The sequence below is a fragment of the Peromyscus maniculatus genome, chromosome 11 (genome assembly GCF_049852395.1).
Source record: "Peromyscus maniculatus bairdii isolate BWxNUB_F1_BW_parent chromosome 11, HU_Pman_BW_mat_3.1, whole genome shotgun sequence".
In the NCBI taxonomy this organism is placed as follows: Eukaryota; Metazoa; Chordata; class Mammalia; order Rodentia; family Cricetidae; genus Peromyscus; species Peromyscus maniculatus.
The window spans coordinates 41,955,478-41,976,616 of record NC_134862.1 but is presented as its reverse complement, the minus strand read 5'-3'; the positions used below and the strand labels follow the sequence as shown (position 1 = coordinate 41,976,616).

Below are 21,139 nucleotides of genomic sequence, written 5' to 3'. Positions count from 1 at the left end.
ATGACTGAGTCCAGTCATCATAATGACATGCGGATCCAGATCGGTCATTCTACACAAGGTAAGGCCTATTCTTGTAACTTGGCACAGATACAGGTGTCAAGGAAAGGGCAAGGAAACTGCTCCTAAGGGAGTCTGAAGAGGTGTGACAACCAAATGCAACATGCGTTCAAGGGAACTGCCAGGGACATGTGTCGGGACAGTCAGCAAGCTCGAATGTGGCCAAAGACTGGATGGCAATGAATCCATACTGACTTCCTGATTCGGAGAGCTGCATGATGATATGTGGAATCATGTCCTTGTCTGGGGAACTGCACACTGCAGTGTTTAGAGATGAGACAACTTGTCTGCATCTTGCTCTTAAAGGCTTCCAAAGGATGAGACATAACATGGGGGACAGGGGTCAACTGGGAGATGCTGACAACTGTATGAGCAAATACATGAGCTCTTTCCATGCTTCTGAAAGTGTTCATGTGTCTTTGAAATTATTTCAAAATACTTTTTTTAATGACCCAAAAGGACATCCAGTAAAGACACAGCTCTAGATCCCAGGAAATAAAGAGACCAAGAGACATACTTTGACCCTACAGGGGAAAAATGTCAACTACAGTAACAACAGGATTCGGTATATTTATAAACAACTTAATAACAGTTCCTTCCTTGTCCTCACTGCTACCCTGCACGAATCTTGGTTCTTCCTCTGGTTTACTGCTCCCTCTTGGGGAAGAGGGTGCTTTCAGGACTCTAAGTAGTTCAGAATGAAATTTAGAATCCAGCTCCACAAGCTCAGGCAGCAGTACTCCAACAGACCTCCTTATAAGTTCATTAATGAAGAAGCCAGCAGAGAAGCTTGACCTTCCAGTGCCTGCAAGTGACCCCTCCTGTTCACCCAGGAGTAGAGGAAACATCAGCACATCCAAAGAATGCAGGCATCCTCCTGCCCACCCTGAATTAGTTTTAGTGTATGCTAAGAAGACCGATTTTCCAGGTTACGGTGGTAGGAATTCTCTGTCTCTCCGTGGAATAAGCACAAGAGAACAGGTCAGGTGTTCTTCCAAGAGAAAGTGAAATCACTTTCTCTAGAGGGGCCTTGTATGCTAAAAACCAAGAATGACTTTGCTCCCAGGCTGTTCTTCTCCATATCCTTCCTTGTACTTACCTGTCTTCACAATTTCAAAGCTCAAGTCTGTTCTACAGAATATTCCTAAGAAGTAAACTCTCTAACAGCTCAGCTATGGTCTCTCTAACAGGAATAGAAAGAGTTTTCATAGAAAAAAGTCTTGTAACCTAGCCCCTTTGGGGCCCTGCAAAGTCTGGGTAGAAAGGGGGGGGGGAAGAGATGAGAGAAAAGAGAGGAGAGGAGAGAGATGCAGGGAATCTTGTGACTTCTCTCCCACTATCTGGAGTGGAAAGGGTAAAAGCCACCAAAGAGAAGCCAATGTGACATAAATAATGCATTAAAGTTCTTAATCTGATTAATCTAAATTTAGAAACTTTACATCCATCCAAGTAAAGAGATAAAAGGCACTTTAAAAAAAGAAATGTATTTTAAAATTCAAAGGCTTTTATGAATACATAACCAAGACATTATTCTTCAGAACAATTCTGACGCATCAATTAGCTAGACATGTGAAAAGCAAAACAGTTCTGAGATCCTGCTTCCAGCTTCCTGCCCAGAGAACAGTGCCCCAGGGAACAGAAGTGTAATTCCAAAGTGAGCCTGGTCCAAAGGTTCCCATAGCCACACGGCACAGAGCTGGAGAGTACATCCACACCATTCACATTACCCAGGAGAGGGGGAAAAAATACAGGGCATAAGATTGGCAATTCAGTTGGGGAGAGGAGGTTGTCAACGGGTCCCCATGCTATGGCTGGCTTTCCTTCAGGGCTCTGGTCTGGACTTGAGAGGAACGTATATAAGGGACTTTCACAGAAACCCTGATCTATACAGCTCAAAGCAGGAGTGCACATGTCCCTATCACCACTCACATGTTCTCTGTCAGCTCTCAAGTTCCAAGATCCCAAACTACCAAAGAACTGAATCTTCAAGCCCAGAAAGGGACTGACCTGAGACTGGGCATCCCCACAAGGGACCCAGCCAAAGTCCTGCGAGGTAAGAAAGAAAAGTGCACCTTCTACACACCCACATTATATTACTGATTCTCTGTACCACGTAGAGACTATTTTCCTACGTGCAGGGGAAATTCACCTTGGATCTTGCAACTCTTGGTGGGGGGTGGGGGCGGTGGGGGTGGGGGGGGACACAACCCACGTTTCCACAGGAGCATCACATCTTCCTCTAAGAAAGGCAAAGATGGGTGGATCACTAATGGTAATGGGATGGGATACATTTGCAGTGAACCACACAAACAGGGCAATCACCACTACTCACAAAGCGTACAGAATACCCCAACTCCTTTTCAAAGTTTGTTGTTCCTTTTAGCAGAAAGGAGATGAGATCCCGGGCCTTGCAGTTAGGTAAGCTCTCTCTACCACCGAGACAACCCCCACCCCTCAACTCTTTATCAATACAGTTTTTTGTTTGTTTGTTTGTTTTTGTTTTGTTTTATTTGGTTTGGTTTGGTTTTTGGTTTTTGAAGACAGGGTTTCTCTGTGTAGCTTTGCGCCTTTCCTGGAACTCACTCTGTAGCCCAGGCTGGCCTCAAACTCACAGAGATCCGCCTGGCTCTGCCTCCTGAGTGCTAGGATTAAAGGTGTGCGCCACCACCACCTGGCTTCAATACAGTATTTTTTTTTTTTAAGATTTATTTATTTATTTAGAAGAGGGTGTCAGATCTCACTACAGATGGTTGTGAGTCACCATATGGGTGCTGGGAATTGAACTCAGGACCTCTGGAAAAGCAACCAGTGCTCTTAACCTCTGAACCATCTCTCCAGCCCCAATACAGTATTTTTAATGTGTGTACGTAAAAACATATATGCATCATGCACATACCTGTAGAGGTCAGAGGACAACTTACAAGAAGAATTGGTTCTTTCCTTCTACCATATGGATTCTGGGGCTTGAATTCAGGTCTTCAGTCTTTGTTTTTTGTTTTGTTTTTCAGACGGGTCTCTCTACATAGTCATGGCTGTTCTGAAGCATTCTATGTAGACCAGGCTGGCCTCAAACACACAGAGATCCATCTGCCTTGGCCTCCTGAGTGCTGGGATTAAAGTTGTGCACCACCATGCCCTGCTTAGGTCTTCAGTTTTATATGTCCTTCATCCCATCATTCTCCATCTCTTCAAAGACAGGTGATGGTTAAGGAGGCAACCAATCTGTAGACATCCTTCACTGGGGCCTGGTGAAATGCTAAGCTTCCTTTCCTAACTGCAATTCTGGAATGGCGCATCTCAGGTCCCCAGGAAGAATGACTTACATAAAGAGCTGCTGAGTGCATGAACATTGAGAACTCACTTCTCACACCTCGATGGCACTGTGGTCTAGTTAGTACTGCGAGAAAATCATTCTCTGGGACATGAAAACAGTTATTGGTCTAGTTAGTACTGCAAGAAAATCATTCTCTGGGACATGAAAACAGTTATTTTGGATAGGGCCTGGACTCTGACTTCCGCTCACCTAGGCACAGTGGCACATGTCTACAGTGCCAGCTACTCAGGAGGCTGAAGTAGCAGGATCACACACACCTAGGAGTTTAAGAGATGGGAGACAGACTGAAAAGGAAAGGGTGCAAAGGCCATTGTGCTCCGAGAGGCCATTTCCTAGCAAGGTTCTGATCAGCAAAGGTGGTCCCTAAAGCCCTGAGCCTCAGGGAGCAGGAGCCAGGTAAGGGGCCCGAGGAGGGTGTGTCACATTTTCTTTAGTGAGTGGGATAAGGTCTCCTACCACGGTAAACCACAGTTCTACAGGAGGACTCATGTTAACAGTCTCTAGGAAGAGTGCACTTGTACTCCGACGCCGGCCAGGGACACACAGGAGCCACGGAAGCAGAACTGGACTGAAGCCTGGAGACCTGGCTCCAGTACAGCGCTGTTTGTCCCTCCTTACACCTTTCTGTCCTACTCCCCCCTCCCGCCAAGCCCACTTGCTAATCCAATGTTCACCACACCCTACCACGGGCACGAGCCACATCTATTAACACCTACACGTGAGCTGTAGTGTCCACCGTCTCCAAGTGTCACAACGCTGTACGGTGAGCATTATCACTCCCACCTCAGACAGTGAGACAGGAAGGACCATTTTTTTTTGTTTGCTGGTTTGGATTTTGAGACAGGTCTCACTATGAAGCCCAGGCGAGCCTGGAGCTCTGTATATAGCTCAGACTGATCCTGAAGCCCAGATCCTCCTGCCTTCCAAGTGCCCGGCTCCCAGTCACAGCACCTTTGCTGACTACACTCTGTGCTACAGATTTCCAGGACAAAGTCCGTTCTCAGTAAGTGTTAGGGCCTGGCTTCTGAAATTCTAAGAGTGACCAAAAGAGGCCCAAGAGTGCGGAGAGACACATCTAGTAAACAGCAAAAAGCAAACAGCTATTAAAAACCCGAGAATTAAAATTCATTTTAAAAGGCCTATAATCTAGCCACTCGGCCTTCCTGTTTGCAGTTGATGTGTTACATGTGTATAAGTTCTAGGTGAGATTATACCTCTGCAGAGGACCAAGTTCAGGCCTCCAGCTTCTTTCCCATCACCCAACATATGAAAACAGGTGCTCTGCAATAATAACAATTATCATTAGTTTTTCTTACAAGTGTAAGCCAAAGTCGGGCTGCACACCTACAGTCTCTGCACTCAGGAGGTGAGGCAGGGTTACAGGTTTGAAGCCAAGCCGACCTACATCTCGGGACTCTACTGAAAGGAGAAAAAGTGGGAGAGCGGGGGGACTGGTATCCACTCCCCTGAGGCAAGGCAAATTTCTTGACCTGACTCTTTAACTCCCATGTGTAACATACTGACCAGCACACCCCCGGCCCTCACATGTCTACCTAATCATGGCTACTGCGGGCCTGGATGTGTACTCGTAATCCTAGCACTTGAGAGGCAGAGGCAGAGGGATCCCTTGAACAGAGCTTAAGAGCAGCCCGGACGGACGAACACGGGGAGAGCGTATCAAGGACAAACGGCAGCCGCTACTTACCAGCCCCCAGCAGAGCCGCTCTAAACACGCAATACTAACTCCCAACAATCCCCCATCTCCAGATGAGGAAGCTGTGACACAACACAGTTATGATCAGTTAAGACCAAGGGAGGCAACACAAATGACAGCCTTCCAACCAGACACACATGAGTCACTCCAGCTTCTTAAAATGGAGCGCTTTAAGAAGAACTGCAACAACCAGGCCCTGCACTGGGTCATAAAATAAGACAAATGTTTTTCCTTCTTCTGTTTGGTAATACTCTACCCTGCTTCGCCTACAAAGGGTTCAAAGCCTTTATCTCATTGCTTCTGAATGCTCTAGCAGAGAAGAAAAGACAAATAACAAAACAAAAAACCCAACAGGCCGAGGGGTCTCTCCCGCATGGCTACACGAGACGACTTGAACAATGGGGGAACGGACTCAATGAACCTTCTTTTACAGCTCAGTTTTCTTTGTACAAGCAAAGCTACTCAAAGCCACAACATTTTAAGAGCTCTATTTAATCTATACGGCTCCCACCACCACCACCACCACCACTCCAGAGCCCAGGTTGACCCAGAACTTACAGTCCTCCCATCTCAGGCTCCTGAGCACTGCCATGCCTAATTCCATCGACTTCTTCTTTTCCTTTCTTCTTTTCTTTTGAGGGGGAGGAGCAGTGTGAGACAGGGTTTTGCTAAGTAAACCTGGCAGGGCTGGAACTCCCTATGAAGCCTTGGCTGGCCCTGAATCTAACAGAGACCCTCCTGACAGTGATCCTTCTAATTGCCCCCAGGGCTGAGGTCACAGGCACCCTTCCTACCCCGAACCTGGCCTCCTGTCCACACGTAACTTGCACAATCCTGGAGCTATTTATGTTCTATACACCAACTTGAGTGAATGCATACCTACCAAAAATAAAAGAGAAGTGCTATTTTGGGGTTCTTCCCAGGTCTCTATGGTTGAAAGTGAAAGTTTTAAAAAATGGTGTTATGTGTTATGCCAAATAGTATGCAAAGAAATATTTTTAAATGCTTTATTATTGTTGCCATCTTTTTAGTCCAACAACTCCAAAATATAGTTATTTCCAGATCTTCAGTTGCTCAAATATCACACTGCGTTAAACCAAGAAGGGCTTGTTAGGTTAAGAACCGAGTGCCCCTTTCCTCCATGTTCTGAGTCCCTATTAATCAGAAACCAACACTCACAAAAGAAAGCTGAGACACCTCCCAGTGACTTTGACCTTACCAAAAAGCTCCAACTAGCACGAGGAGCTAATTGTCCTTTCTGGAGTAGTTCTACTCTCTAACACCTTTACCAAAACAGCCAGGACAACAGCATCCTTCAACCAGACACAGAAAGAGATACCTGAAACTCTGGTGCAGTCGCACCCCCAAACACAGACCCCTCCCGGATGACTGGGAAGCATGGTATGGAACAAAATCAAACTGGCCCCTACCCTGTCATCTGTGCCCTCCTGGGATTTTATTGAGATGGGCACATTCCAAAGGGTAAAAAAAAAAGCTTAAGTATGCAAAAATTAGATCACGATGCAGTCAATCAGAAAAGCCAATTAAGCAAGAATACAAAGGTGGTTTTGTATGTCTTAGGTTTGTCTTTAAAGGACACAAAAGCCAACCAAGATGCTTGAAAATTTGAAAATCTCCACCTAAGTCAAATCCATTCTGATTTTTTTTTTTTTTTTTTTTTTTTTTTAAGGAATAACTCTGAGACAGTCATTTTAAAGTCAGAGCATCACCAGAGAGCTTTTAAAGCAAAGCTACAGGAGGGTCTTGGGATGGAGGAGGCTGCTGCAAAGCTTGGCGGGCATATCCTCTTTCTGACAGCACGCCTCTGGGTGTGTCAAAAGCTACCAGAAGAGGCAGAGCTCACCCTAGAGCTCTCTATCTCCAGAGGTAAGTGAGATCTTTCTCCTGGCCATGGCGGCACATGCCTTTAATCCCAACACTCAGGAAGCAGAGACAGGTGAATCTCTGTGAGTTCGAAGCAAGCCTGGTCTACAGAGTAAGTTCCAGGACAGCCTACACAGAGACACCCTATTTCAAAAAACCAAAAATAAATAAATAAATAAATAAATAAACAAACAAACACAGAGATACCCTGTCTCAACCCCCCCCCCCAAAAAAAAAGAAAAGACAAGAAGAAAAAAAAAGATCTTTTAAAAATACATATATTCAGCCAGGCGATGGTGGCATTTCATGCCTTTGATCCCAGAACTTGGGAGGCAGAAGCAGGTTGAATCCCTGTGAGTTCAAGGCCAGCCTGGTTGACAGCAAGAGTTCCAAGACAGCCAGGGTTACACAGAGACACCCTATCTCAAAAACCAAAAATAAATAAATAAATAAATAAATAAATAAATAAATAAATAAATAAATAAATAAATAAATAAAAATACATATATTCGGGTGTGTGTGTGTGTGTGTGTGTGTGTGTGTGTGTGTGTGTGTGGTGTGGCAGCCAAGGTCAACTTTCAAGAGCAGGTTCTCTCCTGACCAACTTGGCAGCAGGTACATTTACTGGCTGAGCTATGTTGCTGGCCCAAAACAAGGACTGTTTAAACTGCTATCCTGGGCAATGGAACAGCATCATTGAAGACTCTATCAGAACTTACCAGCACATCTTTAAATCCCCTGTTCCGGAGTCTCAGGCAAATTTAAGATATTAAACATACATCTAATATGAGTGTAGGGTTCAATTCACAAGTTCACCTTAAGTCCAAACTTGTCACCAGCATCTAAATTCGTATTTCTGAGAGTGTTAATAAAACACCTGTATCAGATCCCAGCATCTTGAACTCCTAATTAGACTCTTAGGACCCACCTACCACGGTTACACAACAAGAATCCGGGAGACAGAGCCTGGGACATGGCGTTTTTAATACAGTCCTGAGATGATTTTAATCCACATTGCAGCTTGAGAATCACTAAATAAAAACCAAGGCCATATCTGCTGTAATGCTGTCCCCTAAACACATCCATATGGAATACCAGTGGCTTCTCCCTTCCATCAACTTCCCGAGGAGACAGACACAGCGGCTAAACCCTCCAGTTTCCCTCCAATTGCAGTTTAAAAGCAATCAAGGAGGATCAAAGATCTTGCAGTATTTAAAGTGATTTGGGACCTCTGACACGTCCCAGAAAAAGAAGAAAAAAAAAAATCAAGAAGGGCAAGTTCTTTAAGGGCTCAGGACCGCCCTCCTCCACCCCCAACAACAACAACAAGTCTTCCTTAACTCTTTCACCATAAACCCAAGTAACATCTCTGGCCGATTAATTGCTGGCACCTTTTAGGTATATTTTTCTTCGGCGACTCCAAATCCTATTTAGAGGGCATCTTCACAAGGCTGCCTCTTGATTGGATTACAATCATTTTACACACCCAACCCCCCCCCCCCCCCGCGCGCACACACACACACACACACACACACATGCCAGTGCAGTCCCAAGGCGTCCAGGGACTCCAGGAGCACCCAACTTGATGCCTAACTGGGAGGACTCGGCCCCCAAACTGCGCACCCCCAACTCAGAGCAACTTTCCCACTCCCCGCTTAGCCCGAAAAGGGTTCTGCCTCCCGGTCTCGAGCCCTCGCCACCTCTCCCCAGGGATGTCCTCCCACCTCATCTCAGATCCCCGCGGCCCAGGCCCCGCGCCGCCCCCGCGGCCCACTCCCACCGGCGGCCTCCTCCCGGGGTTTGTTTTGCCGACGGAGGTGCCACCCTCCAATTTTCCCCTCTCCTTCGGGCCTGTCCTCCTTACCCGCTGGCAGCGGGGCTTCGGCGACGTCGCCGGCAGGGCCAAGCTCGGCCGCGCCGCCGCCCGCGGGGGAGGAGGGACAACTGTGGCTGTGGGAGCATTTGATGTCGCGGAAGAACTTCTGGGTCTCTCGCAGGTTCTGCCGCAGCCGTCCCAGGTAGCGGCGGTAGCGGCCGAAGCCCCGGCACAGCTCGCGGATCATTCCGCCGCCTCCCGGGCCGGGGCCCGAAACGGACTCGCCGGCCCACGGCAGCCCGTCGGCCTCCATCGCTCAGCCCGCTGTCTCGGCGGCTAGCTGCGCCGCTGGCCCGGCCCCCTCCTCCCGCCCCCTAGCGCTCAGGGGAGGCGGAATCCGCCTCCCAACGCCCCTGCCGGCGCTCCGCCGGGCCTCCAGCCTCGTCACCGCCGCGGCAGAGCAGCCAGGGACGCCGGGCACTGGCCAGAACCTTTCTCCGCTCCCCCGCGGAGCGAGGGAAGCGCTCACCGAGGCACCGTCGTTGCGCGGGCTCCTGGGACTTGTAGTCTGGACTGGGTGGAATGCCGCAACGCCCACGGGAAAGCGCGGGAGCGGGTGGACCCGACTGATCCCTGTGCTTACAACACTCGTTTGGTTTAAAATGTGTTCTTGCTCTGTACACAAGTCCCCAGGGAAAGGCAAAACCAGCGGAGTCCGAACGCCGGTGGAAATGGGGTACCTCAAATCGAGGCGAAAGATTTAAATAGTCGAAAGAGGAAATAAGACTGAGGCCAGAATATCTCTATGGTTACCCCAGATGGACACAACGGACACTAGAGAATTGATTGAAAATACCCTGGGGATAGTGAAAACTTTCCTGTTGGTGGGACAGTCCACGTTTTCTTTTCTCCTGCTCTAGATGTGGAAGGGGGGTTGTGAAAGGGTGGGTGAGATATAAAGGAAAGGACAGTTAGTTTCTTGTGGAGCCGGCTGGATAAGGGGAAGTTGAGGTCTGTAGCCTTCTAAAGCTTTCTGATTATCTTAACTACGTTTCTGCCAGTGTGGCAAACTTCCATCACTCAGACTGTCACGGACACGTAACACAATCACAAAAGGGACAGAACTTGACACCAGTTAACCTCTTCTCCTGTTACACACACACACACACACACACACACACACACACACACACACACACACACCCCTTGCCTTGTAACCTAAGGCATGACCCTGTTTTATCAACTATGATGTCTAAACAAGTTGATTTTTAAGGCTTTTTAGTTCTTAAGTCTAGCTTTAAAATTTTACACACACACACACACACACACACACACACACCACACAACTCATGGTATCTTGAGTAACCTGGGCTCTTAACTAAGTGATGTCATTATGTTAGAGTAATTTGATGTGAAATATGGAGCCTTTAATAGGAACTTGTGGCACTTTCTAAAAGCCCACCGATTCAAATGAATCTGCACTTGGATGGAGGCTAGCTACAAAGAGGGCGCCTCGTGTGCCTTCCCATTCACTCCTTCCTCTGTGCGTTCTCCACTGCCCATTCTTCTCCTTTACAAGATTGTATTACCATGCTTTCCAAAAGGCTCAGTAAATAAAACAGAAGTGAAAACACAAAATGGTAATTCCAAGAAAAGAAGGTTGATAGTGTTGTTTAAAAATAGAACATGGGCTGGGTGTGGTGGTACATCCCTTTAACGCCAGCACTTGTGGATCTCAGTGAGTTCAAAACCAGCCTGATCTACACACAGTGAGTGCCAGGCTAGCCAGGGGTACACAGTGAGACCCTGTCTCTATTCTAAGAAAGCAGTGCATGATGATTCATCACACACAAGAATTTCCAGTTAGGGGGACCTGTGGAGAGAACACTGAGGCTGGAGGAGGAATCCATCTAGATGAGATACACACAGTGAGACACACCTGTAATCCCGACACTCAGGAGACTGAGGAAGGATAAACACAAGTTTATGGCCAGCCTGGACTACATAACTACCTCATCTCAACGTCACAAAACTATTGATTAGTACTTTATATTTTAAAAATAAGTAGGAGGAGGCCGGAGAGATGGCTCGGTGGTTAAGAGCTCTGACTGTTCTTCCAGGAGTCCAGGGTTCAATTCCCAGCACCCACATGGTAGTTGACAACTGTAATTCCAGTCCCCCTTCACTACACACATGGTACACAAACACACAGGACAAACAGCTATACACTCAGAATAAAAATAAAGTAAATCTCAAAAAAAAATAAGTTAGAGGTTGAGGCAGGAGGATGGTGAGGTTTAAAGTCTGCCTGGGGTACATAGCAAGTTCCAGGCCAGACTTAGGTAGTAAGACCTGTTGTTTCCAAAAAGAAAAGTGATATAAGAAACCAGTACAAACTTCAGAAGATATAAATGGGACATGAGGAAAACTAAGTCTCCCTTGGTTTTCTTTTTCTTTTTTTCTTTTTCTTTCTTTTTTTTTTTTTTAAGATTTATTTATTATGTATACAGTGTTCTGCCTGTATGCCAGAAGAGGGCACCAGATCTCACTATGGATGGTTGTGAGGTACCATGTGGTTGCTGGGAATTGAACTCAGGACCTCTGGAAGAACAGCCAGTGCTCTTAACTGCTGAGCCATCTCTCCAGCCCCCTCCCTTGGTGTTCCATCCCTGACTCCTAGTCATCTAGTTCCCTGCAGGATGCAGCCACCATGGTAAAAACTGCACACGTACTTTAAACATAAACAAACACCACACACACTCTGTTACAGCCTTAAAGACTTTCTTACCAGAACAGAAAGATCTGCTTCATTCTCTTGAACTGTGTAGTATTCGACCATATGGATGGCATGTTTTGTTGGGCAAGTCCTTTACTGATGGAACTTTCAGGTTTTGCAGCAGGAACTAAAATCTATGCATCATTTGAAAATGTGAAAGCATGTATCATCATTTTTGATCTGCCAAGAAAAGCAGTGTTTTGTTGTTACTTAGAATTTTTAAAGTTAGGCTGGTATCGCTCAGTGGGTAGAGTGCTTACTAAGCATGCATAAAACACTGGGCTCAATCCACAGCACCTCATATCCTGGGCATGCTGGCACAAGCCTGCAATCCCCAGCACTTGGGTGCTAGAGGAAGGAGAATCAGAAGTTTAAACTAATCCTTAACCATAGTAGTTAGTTTGAGGCCAGCCTGGGCTACATGAGGCCTTGTCGCATGTGTGTGTGTGTGTGTGTGTGTGTGTGTGTGTGTGAGAGAGAGAGAGAGAGAGAGAGAGAGAGAGAGAGAGAGAGAGAGAGAGAGAAAGAGAGAGAGAGAGAGAGTTGGGGCTGGAGAAAAAGCTCAGTGATTAAGAGTACTGCCTGCTTCCTGGTTCCCCGGGACCCAGCTGACCTCAAGTTCAGTTCCCAGCACCTAGTACCCAGCACCCATACATAATTCTAGTTTTGGGATTCAAAACCCCCTAATGGCTTCATTGGTCACCCGGCACACACCTGGTGTACAGATATACATGCAGGCAAACATTCATGATTTTTAAGATTTAAGCCATTAAGGCTGCAACAGTGAACTGTTGTAGAATGTTTATTAAAGATGTGTTACATTCATTTATGCTGTGGAACATTTGTTTAATGATGCAAAGATGTATTGCATTCTTTTATGTTGCACTTGTTTAATATGTTGTCAGGTGGTGCCATTGTTGCTGACCTATGGACCATAATTTGGGCAACAAGGATGCAAAGGTACATTACGGGAGTCACCAAAGACTCGGGGTTAAAGAAATGAGTCTGACAGAATTTGCATTGAAATCCTTGTTCTCCACTCCTAAAATTTGTATTACCTTAGAGATGTCACTTACTTTCTAGTCTTAGTTCCTTATCTGTAAAATGGGAGCAATAGTACTTTATTTACATAATAATCATATTTAAAAAGGGCTACCATGATCTCAAAGTAGATCCAAGTATGTTTTTAAAATAACAGTTGTTTTTTTCAGGTTGTTTTGTTTTGTTTCCCCTGAGACAGGGTCTCACTAGGTAGCTCTTGCTGGCCTGAGCTAGATGGACCTGCCTCTGCCTCTGGAGTGCTGGAACTAAAGGTGTGCACCACCACTCCCAGGAAGAACAGCTGCTTTTATCAACTGCATTATCATACTATAAACCTGGTGTCTTAGTCAATGTTCTATTCCTGTGAAGAGACACCATGGCCATGGCAACTCTCATAAAGGAGAACATTTAATTGGGGCTGGCTTACAGTTGCAGAGGCTTAATTCATTATCGTCACAGCAAGAAGCATGGTGGCACACAGGCAGACATGGTGCTGGAGCAGTAGCTAAGAGGTCTACATCCAAATTAGCAGGCAGCAGAGAAAGACACTGAGCCTGGCTTGAGCATTTGAAACCCCAAAGTCCACCCCCAGTGACACACTTCATCCAGCAGGGCCACACCTCCTCCAGCAGGGCCACACCTCCTCCAGCAGGGCCACACCTCCTCCAGCAAGGCCACACCTCCTCCAGCAAGGCCACACCTCCTAATCCCTTTCAAGTGGCACCACTTCCTAGTGACCAAGCATTCATATATGAGCCTATGGGGGCCGTTCCTATTCAAACCACCACACCTGGGTTCTCATTTCTCTTGCTACTGTAAAATCTCAGTCATTGGCCCTTCTGAGTCTTGATTTTTCTTTTCCACCAAATAGGACAATAATATCACCCACTTCAGTAGTTATTGTGTGGGTGATAATAATAGGGAAAAGCATATAAAATACCTTACACTTGGGAGGCACCAAATAAAGGTAACTGTCCTCTAGAGAAAGAAAAGTGTGTGTGTGTGTGTGTGTAGTTAGATTTTCTTTGGGCCGCCAGCTCACAAATAACAAACTCTGCCTTAGCTTAGATTTGTTCTCAACTAGCTCTTATAACTTAAATTAACCCATTTATAATAATCTACATTCTGCCATGTGGCATTACCTTTCTTCCATCCTGCACCTCCTGTTTCCTCTCTGTGTCTCGATGAATCTGTGCACCTAGATTCCTCCCCCGAGTCTCTCTCTCTGCCTGGAAGCCCCGCCTATTCTCTCCTGCCTAGCTAGTGGCCATTTATTAAACTAATCAGAAGGGGCCTTACGCAGAGACACATCTTTACAGTGTAAACAAATACTCTACAACATATATATGCATATATGTGTGTGCACATATGTATATATGTATATATGTGTATATATATATATGTATATATAATTTATTGAATCAGCTTATATTGAAATAGTGACTCACACCTGAAAGGCTGAGAACCCAGAAGTTGCTCCGTCCAGGAGGCTGGGTGACTCAGCAGTCCCAATCTGACACCAGAAGACTGGAGGTTCCTGGGAAACAGCTGGCCCCTAGTCAACAACAGATGCCTGGACATGCTGGTTCTGATATCAGCGAAGGAATCAGCAGCTGCAGCTGCCCAGTAACTCAGCTCAGTGGTGAGAGGGAAGGCAGAGGAAGCAGAAGACAAACAATCCTCTGCTGTGACCTCTTTTCCAGGCTGCCACCTGAAGATGCCACCCACAGTTTGGAGAGATCATCCCACATCGATCAAGGCAATCGGGACAATTCCTAAGGTGACACACCCCACTCGGGTGACTCTAATTTTTGTCATAGACTTTAAAACCAACCATCACAGTAACTGACGCGTTGGTAACAATAAACCTGGGAGCTAAAGCTGGTTCTGTGATCACTTCTGATAAAAGGAGGAATCTGCAGGCTGGAGAGATGGCTCAGTGGTTAAGAGCGCTGGCTGTTCTTCCAGAGGTCCTGAGTTCAATTCCCAGTACCCACATGGCAGCAGACAATTGCTTATAACTCCAGTTCCAGGAGACTGGACACCTTCTTCTGTCCTCCATGGGCACCAGGCAGGCGTGTGGTATACATACAAACATGCAAGCAAAGCACTCCTACACATAAAAAAATAAATACAAAAAAATGATAAGCCAGGCGGCGACAATGCATACCTTTAATCCCAACACTCAGGAGGCAGAGGCAGGTGGGTCTTTGAGATTTTGTCTACCATGACTTGAGTAGCCTTTGCCTCGAGCTCTAGCTACTGTGATCTTCTACCTTCTACCTTCTACCTCAGTCAACAGAACTAGGGCTGTCAAGAGAAACCTTAGAAACTCTGATGGATTTCAGAAGTCTTCCCTTGAATATGTTTGGCACAGTCGAAAATATCCATAGAAAATTAGTACTAGAGAAGTGGGGTCATTGCTGTGACTAAATTTGAACATTGTAGAGGTAAACTGTGGGTGGAACTTGGAAAAGTTTGGAGAAGTGAGCTAAAGAAAGCCTAAAATGCTTAAGCTCGGTGTGGTGGTTTGACTGTGAATGGGCCCCATAGGCTGATATATTTGAATGTTTGGCTCCCAGTTGATGGACTAGTTTAGGAAGGATCAGGAGAGGTGTGGTCTTCTTGGAGGAGTTGTGTCATTGGGGGTTGGGCTTTGAAGTTTCAAAAGCCCTCACCAGTCTCCCTGTCTCTGTCTGTCTGTCTGTCTGTCTGTCTGTCTGTCTGTCTGTCTGTCTCTGTCTATCTGTCTCTCTGTTCTCTCTCTCTCTCTCTCTCTCTCTCTCTCTCTCTCTCTCTCTCTCTCTCTCTCTGCCTGCTGCTGCCTATAGATCAGGATATAAGCTTTTAGTCTCTGTACCAACACCATGACTACCTCCCTGACACCATCCTTTCAACCAAGATGACCATGGACTAATCCTATGAAACTGTAAGCAAACACCCCAATTAAATGTTTCCTTTTGTAAGTGGCCTTGGTCATGGTGCTTCGTCACAGCAGTAGAACAGTAACTACAGCACTCAGCTTAATGAAGATCCAGGTGGGGCCTCAGAAAACCAGAATACTGACAAGCATTTAGACAACAAAGACTTGGCTTGTGATGTTTCATGTAGAGACAAGGACTAGAGGCCATTGGGAGTTACATTCTAGAAAGGAACTTATTTTAGAAAGCCCGAATTAAAAGGTGATGGGCGAATTAACCTGGCAGAGAAAATTACAAAGCAGTCCAACATTTCGAATGTGGCGTTGTTCTTGATGACTTCGTCTTGATAGTTTACAGTGAGAATCAGAGCAATAAGCGGCCCAGCAGGTTGGAGATGTAGCTTAGTTTAAGAGGTGCTTGTCTAGCATGCATGAAGCCCCAGGGTTCCATCCTCAGCACTGAATTAAAGACAGCATGGTAGTACATGTCTGCAATCCTAGAACACGGGAGATGGAGGCAGGTATATCAGAAGTTTAAGGTCATGCTCAGCCACATAGCAGCTTCAAAGATGTAGGATACATGTAATCCTGTATGTAAAAAATAAAAACATAGAAAGTTACAGTTTGGCTATAAAGCCTATATAAAGTTAAGGAAGGCATGATTTCTGGGGGGGAAAAAGTGCCATCAGAAGAAAAGTCACACACTTTGCATCAGGAAAGATGCCATGAAGACATCTCAGGAATTGGTCCCACCCATTACAGGTCAAAAAGCAGAAAAAAGCCATTTAAAACACGTTTTTGCCTGGCAGTGGTGGCAAATGCCTTTAATCCCAGCACTGGGATGAGTTTGAGGCCAGCCCGGTCTTTCTCCATGTAACAGCTCTGGCTGTCCTGGTAAACAGATGGATGGATGGATAGATAGATAGATAGATAGATAGATAGATAGATAGATAGATAGACAGAGGGGATTTCTTGAGATGATAGCATCTCCAGAGTGTCCAGCAGCAACAGGCCCACCTTGTACACTGTTTCTCCGGATCCTTTCCATGACGCTCAGCTGACCAGGCTCTCAAAGGCAAACGTAGCCATGGTCTAAGGAGTCCAACTACAGTTTGATTCAGCAACGGGCTGAGGCATCATCATCCACATGATGTTGGCTTTGCAGGCATGCAGAACACAATTAAAAGGTCATGGGGGCTTCTATGACCCTATAATGGCTTCCTTTCTTTTCAAAGGAAGGCTTGGGAGGCTGGCAATAGGGAAAAGGTCAGGATCCCTGCAGGCAGCCCAGAGCAGGTGGTGTGTAATGCTGTGAGAGAGGAGCCTAAGTTTCGATGGATACCCAAGGGAGTTAGTTGGAGATGCCAGAAACATGCAATGTTTACTATGGAAAGCTAGAGGAGCTGGCTGGAGATGTTGAAAGAGTGCCTGCCTCATGTGCATGAAGCCCTGACTAAGATCTCTGAAGGTGTCAATCAAAATAAATCCTAGCCTCCCTTAAAAAACTGAAGGGAGGTTGTATAACAGTACTCAGCCTCACCAGGTTATTGGGAAGATGAAGTGTGTCATAGTGTTTGATACTTTTTTTTTTTAAATAAAAACCCCATAAAATAGAGAAAAAAAAACAATGGAATCAAAGAAACTAAGCTGTCTTGGCTGGGGTGCTCGCTTGTTTCATTGTCTTAAGCAAATCACTTGGCTTCTCAGAGCTTTAGGTGTTATTGTTTAGAAGGTGGAATTAAGCTTTCCCAGTGAGAAATCACTCCGATCCCTTCATAGATTAATACGTAAAACTCTTTAATAAAAGCGCACATCCTGATCCTGGCCAATGCCTATGGGATTCTGGCCACGAATGGAAATCTAATATAAGTTGAGCTATAACACTATGATCATACAGATGCTCTCATCAGTAGGTGGCTTTTTAGGTTCCCACCCCAAATTACCTTTTCTGAACAATTGGGGTGGGTTTTACAGAAACAGAAAGAAACTGCAGTCTGGGTTATCCACACATTACACTCTCTGGGCTGTGAAACATTGACGCAGCTTTCTATTAAACAAGCCAGGTTTGTTCTCTGAGCAGCTGGCAGCCAAGGTTATTTTCTCTTTGCTTCTTCCTCTGATGAGATGAGGGGCCCCTCAAGAGCAAGCAGCCCTGAATGAGTGAGCTCTAAAGAAGCATATGATCAGTGAATCTACATCCTGATTATCTTAGAAGTACTACTCTGCCGCCCTTACCTTCCATGGTGTCTAAGAAGTTTGATTAGTATGTCGGAGGCAATGCATCTTCAGGCAAATCTACTGCTATGTGACTATTTTCTAAGCGAACTTATTGGTAAATCCTCTAAGACACTTGTTTGCCATTTTTAATTCTTTTCTTCAATGGTCCTTACTCCATCACATTGTGAAGGTTAAATGTTATAATGAGCAAAGCAGTTACTCGCTCTCTGTCCTGTGTCATGTCTTCCTGTCTATCATAGCTGTGCTCATTCAGGATTATGTTTTTTTTTTTCCCCAAAGAGGATAGTATTTCTAAGAATATTTTGTTTTTGCTTATGAAATTGTCTACATGAATATTTATTAGCTAGAGGATTAAAGATCTATAAAATTGAACTGCTAAATGCATCCTACTTAATTATACATCAAGTATCATCCCAATGCTGAATATTTCATCAGTGGCTTCCCTGGCTGTGAGGATGCAGAGCCTGGGGAAAGAGGGCAATCAATTAACGAGAATTTGGTACAACCCCCAACAAAGATCATTTTTATTTTACGCCAAGTGGAAGAACAAGGTTTTCCAAAAGAGGTTTTGTTGTGATTGTTGTTGTTCTTTTATTTTGTTTTGTGTAGAATAACTGACCCAAAAATTTTCAGAAGAAGCCCTGAACATAGCTTGGCCGTGATTCATTTTCCATCAGCAGTGTCAGTAAACTGGTATTGTTTTCCCCCATGGTTACAGACTGGTGCTGGAGAGACCACTCTGTGGGTAAGAGCTCATACTTCTCTTTCAGAGGACTCTAGGTGGTTCCCAGCATCCCTATCAGGTGGCTCACACCTGGCTGTAACTCCAGCTCCAGGGCATCTGTCACCCTTCTCTGAGGGCATCTGCATGTGACTGGTGTACATAAACTCACACAGGCACACATTCACATGAATTTAAAAAGTAATAAACATGAACGGTTATGTCCTTCCTTTACCACATTACCCGACAGTTCGGTAAACGCCATCTGTGTTGGTTTGAATGAGAAACGCCTCCCGTAGGCTCATGGTTTTAAACACTTGGTTCACAGTTGGTGGTGCTGTTTGGGGGAAGTTATGGAATCTTCAGGAGTGGGGCTTTTACTGGAAGAATCACATCACGGGGCGGGGGGGGGGCAGGCTTTGAGGGTTTATAACTCTGATGAATTCCACTTCCGGCTTGATCTCTCTCTGCTTCCCGCGTGGATGGAGATGTGATCGCAAGCTTCCTGCTCCTTCTGCCTGTCGCCATTCCTCCCACCATTATGGACTCTATCCCTCTGGAACCACAAGCTAAAATAAACCATTTTTTCTTTAAGTTTCTCTTGGTTGTGGTGTTTTATCACAGCAACAGAAAAGTAACCAATACACTGTCTTCATTTTATTTATCTACAAAGGGTCATACTCTCTGAGTCACTCCTGTATGGAGAAAGATAGATAAATAAAAACCTAGTAATACCCCTTCTCCTTCCTTCCTAACTTCCTTCCTTTTTAAAATTATTTTTCTTTTTTTTAATAGACTTTCACTATGTTACATAAGCTAGCCTCAAATTCACAATTCTCCTGTCTCAGCTTCCTCGAATGTGTGCCTCACTGTGCCACGTTTCCTAGCAAAAGTCAATACTATCATGGTGAAGGTTGTCTAGAAGATTCTGGGTTTTGTTTATTTGTTTGTTTTTGTTTTTCAAGACAGGGTTTCTCTGTGTAGCTTTGCACCTTTCCTGAAACTCACTCTGTAGCCCAGGCTGGCCTCGAACTCACAGAGATCTGCCTGGCTCTGCATCCCGAGTGCTGGGATTAAAGGTGTGCACCACCACCGCCCGGCCTAGAAGATTCTGAAGCCTGACTTCTGAAACATAGTTAAACTGTTTGTGTACCCATAGTTGAGGAACACAGTGCTCCACACAAACAGCATGCTCACGTGAATCGATTCTTCAGTGTTTTGTTTCATCTCCCTGCCTGCCCCCATTCTCATAATCTCAGTCCTGTGAGGAGGTGTTTCGATGGAGAAGGGGCCCAGGTTCTGAAGCAAGGGGAGATGAGAGGCATTCGGTCAGGAGGACATTTGCAACCCTAAACTCCAAAGGGAAAAGAGACCTCCCAGTGACAAGCTTCACTAAAGCCTGAACGTTCCGCCTAAAGCCACCTGCACCTGGGTCTGTTTCAGGGTCGTACTCCCCTCCCAGAGCAATGATCTAGAATATTCTCGGGACAGGGCTCAGTGATCCCTGCAGGTAAGTTTCCAGTCCATATGAACACATTTCTTAAACAATGCATCTGAAGACGCCAAAGGGGAAGGGGGGGAAGGGCGAAACAGTATTACGTTTATGACATCAGAGAAAAGCACTTCAAATACATTTTTAACATCCCATATTTGAGCATCAACCATGATCATTTCTTAGTACCCCCTATCCTTACTCATGATTTACCCAAATTTTATCTATGTAGTTGATGTTGTTAATTCTTACAATGACCCCGGATATTTTAATTCCTGTTTGACAGTCATGTTAAATGATTGGCCTGAACCCACATAGATAATAATACAGGTTCGTCTGGTTCCAAAGCCCTAATCCCGGCTCAACACAGTGCTGCATTTTAATGCTGTCACTTACATTACTTAAACATTGCTTTTTAAATTTTTTTTTTGCCCCACCCTTGCTTTTTACATTTTACATTAATTTTTTTTATACCTGCCTGTTTGGTTTTTTGTTTGTTTGCTTTAGTGTATGTTTTGTTTTGTTTTGTTTTCAAGACAGCATCTCACTATGTAGCTCTGGCTGTCCTGGAACTCACTTGGTAGACCAGGCTGGCCTCGAACTCAAAGAGATCCGCCTGCCTCTGCTTCTGCCTCCTGAGTGCTGGGATGAAAGGCGTGAGCCACTACGTTTTGCATAAGCCTTCCTGTTGGTCTGTGCACCGTATGTGTTCCTGGTGCCTGTGAAGGCCAGAAGAGCGTAGATTCCCTGGGACTGAAGTTATAGATGTGAGCTGCCTGGTGAATGCTGAAAGCTGAATTTGGATCTTCTGCAAGGGGAGCAAGCACTCTTAGCCACTGAACCATTTTGCCAGTCCCTAAAGATAGACCCTGCCCCACCCCACTATGCGCTCACTATTTTCTCCTTCACAGCAGCAAACCGTTCTGTGACACCATTGCTGCTCATCTCTCTGTTCTTGGACCATTAGGTTATTTCAGGGTTGGTTTTTTTTTTTCATTACAATAAATAATGGCACTATAAATTGTGGTTGCTCCCGAACCTTATTTTCTTCTTTTGCATTATTTCCCGGAGATAAATTCCCTGGAGGTATCACTAGGTGAAAAGTTACAGGACCCATGTGGCTCTAGCTACATATTATCAACTTGT

At 45.4% G+C, this 21,139-nt stretch overlaps 1 protein-coding gene across 1 annotated transcript in view; it reads right to left on the bottom strand.

Annotated features, from left to right (window-relative positions):
* Dstyk (dual serine/threonine and tyrosine protein kinase) overlaps positions 1 to 9,312 on the bottom strand; it is a 49,256-nt gene extending 39,944 nt beyond the window's left edge. The window contains exon 1 of the mRNA XM_006988808.4: positions 8,854 to 9,312. Within this exon, the coding sequence (XP_006988870.2) occupies positions 8,854 to 9,118 (265 nt within the window). The 5' untranslated portion in view covers positions 9,119 to 9,312. The remainder of the gene's footprint in view (positions 1 to 8,853) is intronic.
* Positions 9,313 to 21,139: the final 11,827 nt, after the last annotated feature.